Consider the following 6,366-nt stretch of genomic DNA (forward strand, 5'->3'; position numbering starts at 1 on the left):
AATTAATTTTACTTAGCGATGCTGATTGGAATGAGCTATCAGCAATGAAATCTGGCAGTAGTCAGCTGAAGTACAGTCTTTCTTTCCTAACCCTTGATGTGAACTCAAGAGACTGAAGTACAGAGAACTTATCAGCAATTAAATCTTCACTGTCCAGCATGATGAATATATAAGTCTGGACATCCTGTACAGCTTGTCCTGGAGAAGCTTATTTTTCTTCTGTGGAGCAGGGATCTGTGGTTTCATTTATTTTTGTTACAGGAAATTATTTGGCAAATTTGGGATATTCTATTGAGAGGGAAAATAAGATACTCTTGCGGGAATCATATTTTAGTTTGTTTCAGGGAAGAGATATAGGAATAGCGTGCTGTAATATGCAGCAGTGGAATAGAAGGTAGTCTACAACAAGAAGCTTTGTTTTCTGCTTGTTGGGAATTTTGGAGAAGTTGTCAAGCCTGAGCTGGTTTTGGTAGTAATATTTATCTCATCTAGACTCATTGTTCTAGGCGTGAGCACTAAGTGTTACATATAGTTACATAAGAATTACGTTTGCATTCTTTATTAAATGGAAATTCATAAAATCAGTCCTTCCCACTGTTTTCTTGTTGAGTGGATTCACTGTAGCTGTGAGAATTCGTTATATCTGAGATGTTTACTCCTTCTACACTTGCAAAGGGCACAGTGTGCAGCTTATATCCCAGGACATTGCCAAGTTTCTAGGGGTAAATTTTATTTGAGAAGGGTGGGGAGAGGTGTTGGAGCATATTTGAAATGAAAGAGTAAGTTGAGTTGGTTCTGTCTTTTAGCAAGCGTGGATACGAGTGCTTCTTAATTAAATGTTAGGAAGGACTATGATGGTGATGTAAAAACTTTTCCCCTCCTTATACATGTGTGGATATGCTCATGCGTACACCCACCCATCCAACCTAACTTTTGAGATCTTGCCTCTTGAACATGCAGGGCAAATTAAAAGTAATTATGGTGAATTGGGTTCATGTGCAGAAGAGAGAGTGTCTCGAGCACTTTTGTATGATAATTGGACAAAGTTTATGATATTTTTGAGGAAAATGATCCCTTTGCCTATTGAAGCTGCCTTGATTCTGTTTGCAGAGTCCTCTTTTCCCCTTCTTCCTATTTCCTACCCCAAAGAGATATCCCTGTCATGGAGAGTTTTCCCTGATTAGCTGATCTTCCTGTAAGAATTTGCCCTAGCTCTGGCTACAACCACATATGGAATCATAGAATCACCAAATCACTAAAGTTGGGAAAGACCTCCAAGATCATCCAGTCCAACCATCCACCTACCACCAATATTTCTCCACTACACCATGTCCATTAGTACCACATCTGAGTGTTTCTTGCGCACCTCCGTGGACAGTGATTCCACCACACCCCTGGGCAGCTCATTCCAGTGCCTAACCATTCTTTTGGAGAAGAAATTTTTCCTAATATCCAACCTGACCTTTCTCCTGGCTCAACCTGCAGCCATTCCCTCTTGTCCCATAGCTGTTACTTGGGAGAAGAGGCTGACTCTCACCTTGTCCATGTCCCTGTGTAGGACCTTCCTACCCCCAGGCAGATCAACACTTCCTCCCACCTTGCTGTCATCTGCAAATTGCTCCTCATTATTCTGGACCCAGAAAACTCCTTCTCTATGCTTGTCTTATGCTTTGTGTATCTCTATGTTAGTGTATTCTTTGTGTAACTCTATGCTTAGCATCTGTTGATGTGGGTAGTAACAATAAGGGATCTAAGAAAGAAAGACAGTTTACCCAATTTCCTTATTTTTATCCAGTGAAAAGAAAAGTTTGTATTAAATAATAGCTTCTCAGTATTTAAATAAGTTTCTGGTATCCCCATTCACTATATTTTTAGAAATGCATTTACTAAAACTTTTTTGGATCTGTTAAATGAAATATTGTCCCTGCAATGGAAGCAGCTGCTGCGCATGGGAAGGAAAAATAAATTAGCATGTAAGAAGAATGGATCTGACCTGTGTGGGAAGGTGGTGCACATTCCTTGCAGAGCATTCCAAAACTCAGGCGGTAGGAAATAGCTGCTGGTAGTCAAAAGGAAAATTTGACCCCTGTTTCCCCATACTGCCAAATCTGACAGCATAGATTTTTTACTGATTGGTTGAGAGAGCCTCCCAGAGTAGAGACAGGCTGTATGGGCTGTCAGTGGTTTGCAGGCTTTTGTGCTCAGGGGAAAAGGTGATTCAGTCCTAACATACTGTGAACCTGGAACTTAAAGTGGAGCTTCTCCTCTTCCTTACCAGCATGCATTATATCTGATCCTGATGTTGGAGCTTCTTTTGTGTCTTAACTTAACATGTGCATACATACTCTTTATTGAGTGCTTCCTACTCAATACATTATGAATTGTTTCTTTTTCTCTAACAATTAATTTTATGTTTTAGAATGTTTCATTCTTCTGTGATGTGGCTCCCTATCTACAAATAGAGATTAGCTGCATGTCTTGACTTCTGAAACTTGAATGATATGAATATAGTTACATCCCAAAAGTCTATTGCATGCCAACACTGAAAATCTTATGGGATGGCATATATTTGCTGATTTCTTATAAATGATTCTTTAGAGCTATGAAGGCATAGAAGGAAGAGCAGCTTCATGAAGCAGTCCAGAAAAGGCATGACAGATTTTCCACACCTGTGTACTTTAAACACTCTCAGTTGCATGGATATTATCTTTATTTTACAGCTGAAAAGATGGTCCTGCCTTGTTTTTCCACATTTAGATTTTACTCCTGATTTCATAGAATTGTATAATTGTTTGAGTTGGAGGGGACCCTTAAAGACCATCTAGTCCACCTCTCCCGCAGTGAACAGAGACACCTACAGCTCCGTCAGGTACTCAGAGCCCAGTCCAGCCTAACCTTGTTCCACACTTTTTTCCAAGGTTTTTTTCAATATGGAAGTACTAATTTCCTTTTCTGCCATGTTTTAGTAACTCACTTTTTCATTTGGAGTTGTTTTTTGTTTGCTTTCACTTTCCCTTTTTCTCCTGTATTTTATCCTTATTCTCACTGTCTGATTTCCCCTCTAGCTAGATCTCAGTTCTTACATTTTCTCATTCTTACAGTTCAATTGTACAATAAGGAGATGATACAGAAAGACAGCTGGGATGTCTCTGTGTTGGTAGTATCAGTAATTTCCGCACATCAGTGAATGGTTTAAATATCATTCTCCTCCTAATTTTTATTCCCAGCCATGTGTAAATAATCCATGCCAGGAGATATGATCTTAATAGAAAAGGTGTCACTCACATCTGTAGGCACTGATTCAAAACACATGGTTCTGTAGGAATAAGAATCCCATCAAACAATTAAGATAATTATAGTCATCAATGAACAGGACCTGATTGGCCTGAGTTCTTACAAAGGGCTAATTGGATATGTCAAATCCAGATGTGTGGCAATCAGATAATTTCTTTAACTGCCTGGAAAAACAGGTGGAGTCTGTTTTGGGAGGTGCTGCTCCTTAGATCAAAGCGATGCACAGCCCAGAGGCCTGCAAGTAAAGTAAAATAAAAGAAGTATAGCTTTTTGCTCAGTAGAACTGTTTAGGCTTTTTGTTTGTTCAAAACCAGCTTTTGATGGCACACAGAACAGTGTCTACAGAACCACTTTCACCTATGGAGTAGATCACGTGCATTTCTAGTCCAGTCCAGCTAATCCCATCTAATCTCATACTATTGATTGATACATCTTTCGACTGTAAATAGACTTATAGCTATATCTCTTTATGTGTTTGTTAGTCTTGATCAGTACATGAAATACTCTGCAGTGATTGTTTTCTGGTAACATTTTTAGATCAAAGAAGCAGTAAATCATTAGCTATCTGTCTCCTTCCTATATGGCTGTCTCTGCCTACAGTCTTGCTGTTTTTTTGTGGGTCTTCTCTGTGTAAACTTCAGGGCAGAAGGTGAAAACCTGCTGAAATTTGTAATCTTAATTAAACAGGATGCAAGAATGAGCAAACCTCTCAAAAAAACCCAACATGCTACATTTCAAGATAGGTACAAATGCTGAGGGTATCTCTTTCTAAAATAAATTCTGTGTATATCTGCAAAAAGAACTACGGAAAATGGATTTGCCTGTATGCAATGGAACATATACCTTGAAGCAGATTGAGCAGAAGTCCCTTTTGAAATGTTGTTTGTCTGAATGTGTTTGTAATACATGTTAGTAGCAGGTGACATTTGCAGCACCTTTCACAGGTTTCACACGGCTAAAAATGAAAAGCATCTGAAAAAAGGAAGACAACATTCAGAGTGTGAGAAACAACCTGTGCATGCATGTGCCTGTATGGATGTCCCTTTAGCTACCTGCAAAAGGCAGAATGGCAGGTTAGAGCTGGTTCTGAATGCATGCTGGTAAATGCCTTCTTTTTTATTAAGCAAGTTCAGGAGTACCTCTCTGGTAAAATGTATCTCGGGCTCACCTCAGTAGCGGTCAAGTGCTTTTTCAGCTGAGGACTAATGGATGGTATATCTGAAAGACATCATGTGATTTTAATGGCTGTTCAGGCATACATTGTCTGCCTATTATGTTTCACTCAGATTCTGCAAACAACAGTGGAGCACTGGGACCTGAACTGATGGAGGCTGAGGACATAAGGGTGCATCAGCACTGGGTTGCAGAAGGTCAGCGTGACAGTGCAGGTGTTTACATACTGGCTATAATTAATATGAAGTTTTTTTCTGTGCACTCAAGCACAGAAAGATACCTTTCTTCCTAACAAAGCTTTTTAAAGTGGAGTAAAGAAGGCACTGACCTTCACTTCTTTTTCTTCTTAGAATCAGGTTCTGTAGTTTTCCTAGCTTGATTTCTCCCCCCGTGATCTCGCTGCACTGCTGAATCACTCTGTTGCTTGCTTTTTGTGTTCTCCCACTTGTGCTCTGTTGACCAGCATCTGCCTTTCCTGGAAGCTGTCAGCCAGGTGTTACTTGTGTCTCTCAGCCCTATTCCAGGTTTGTCCTTTAGTGTCTGACCCACCCAGGGCTTTTTTCCACACTGTTGCCCTGATGCCCAGCCATTTGCCTGCTGTTTTGAGGACCCTTTCCTTTGGGATGGGATGGATGTTGTGGAGGTAAACTGGATGCTATTTGAGTAACAATGGCATCCAATGGCCTAACTGGCCAATCACAGGTTGAAATTTTTAGTGCATGTGAAAACTATGCCAGCTATACTATGGGCATATGATAAATGCATGGTGGCCTTGTCCTTTGGAAAAGTGCAGAACTCTTGACAGTACAGACAGATGTAGCTACAGAAAAGAAAAAAAAATAAAAATGCTACTAATGCTGTTTGCTTCCTTCCAAGGAGGCCACTGTGCAAGATAAGTTTCCTTGCCTGAATACTTTGCACTGTAAATTTTTCACTATTTTCCTGAGTAATTGTAGAGATTGTTTTTTTTTACTCCCTTCTTGTTTTGCATTTTCATGTGTATATAAGTAGAATCATAGAATCATAGAATTGCTCAGGTTGGTAAATTCTTAAAGATCAAGTCCAACTGCAACCTTACCATACTACCCTAACAGCCCTCCACTAAACCAGTGTTTTCTCTCCTGCTATACTCTCTAATGGGTGATCGCTGCCACCCAGTTTTCAGTAAAAGTGATTTACTGAATTTAAGTGCTTCATTTAAGAAATGCTTGAATTTAAAAAAAAAAAAATACAATAACTGGACATGTTGTTTTATTCTGTGCTAGGGCAGCAGCATTAATATCCTGAAATTTCTAGACATTGTTGTGAAACAAATAATAGGAATAAACATTTAAAGTAAATCACACAGCCAAACGTAAAGAAATTGTTGTGGGGATTGCATGCATGTTCTCTTCTTCTTCTGTTCTGCAGGAGAGGAAATTTTCAACAGCAATTTGGTATTTAGTGATGAGGGTATTAAAATGAGCTAGTAAGTAGAAAAACTGATCAGCAATAAGTAGGATTGCTACCCTGGACATTAGGAGAGCTAACTTCGATCTCTTCAGGGATCTACTTGGAGCTATCCTGTGGGCTCGGGTGTTAGAAGGTAAGGGGGCCTCTGAGAGCTGGTCAGCATTTAAACAGCTCTTCTTCCAAGCTCAGGATTGGTGCGTCCCTGTGAACAAGAAATCTGGAAAAGGTGGCAGGAGACCTGTGTGGAAGGAGCTCATGCGCAAGCTCAAAGGGAAGAAGAAGGTCCATGAAATGTGGAAAAAGGGTCTGACCACGTGGGAAGAATATAGGAATGTAGTCAGGGCCTGCAGGGATGCAACGAGGAAGGCTAAAGCCCGTCTGGAATTGAATCTGGCTAAAGTGATAAAGGATAATAAAAAAGGACTTCTTACAAGTATGTTAACAGAC

At 39.9% G+C, this 6,366-nt stretch overlaps 1 protein-coding gene across 2 annotated transcripts in view; it reads left to right on the forward strand.

Moving 5' to 3' along the window:
• The window catches only part of SUSD1 (sushi domain containing 1), a 60,274-nt gene that overhangs the window by 8,705 nt on the left and 45,203 nt on the right, over positions 1–6,366 (forward strand). The window contains exon 6 of one of the 2 annotated variants that reach the window (XM_019610651.2): positions 4,581–4,664. The exons of the other annotated variant lie outside the window; for it this stretch is intronic. Within the exon in view, the coding sequence (XP_019466196.1) occupies positions 4,581–4,664 (84 nt within the window). The remainder of the gene's footprint in view (positions 1–4,580; positions 4,665–6,366) is intronic. 2 annotated transcript variants of the gene reach the window in all.

This window comes from Meleagris gallopavo, chromosome Z (genome assembly GCF_000146605.3).
Source record: "Meleagris gallopavo isolate NT-WF06-2002-E0010 breed Aviagen turkey brand Nicholas breeding stock chromosome Z, Turkey_5.1, whole genome shotgun sequence".
Taxonomy (NCBI): domain Eukaryota; kingdom Metazoa; phylum Chordata; class Aves; order Galliformes; family Phasianidae; genus Meleagris; species Meleagris gallopavo.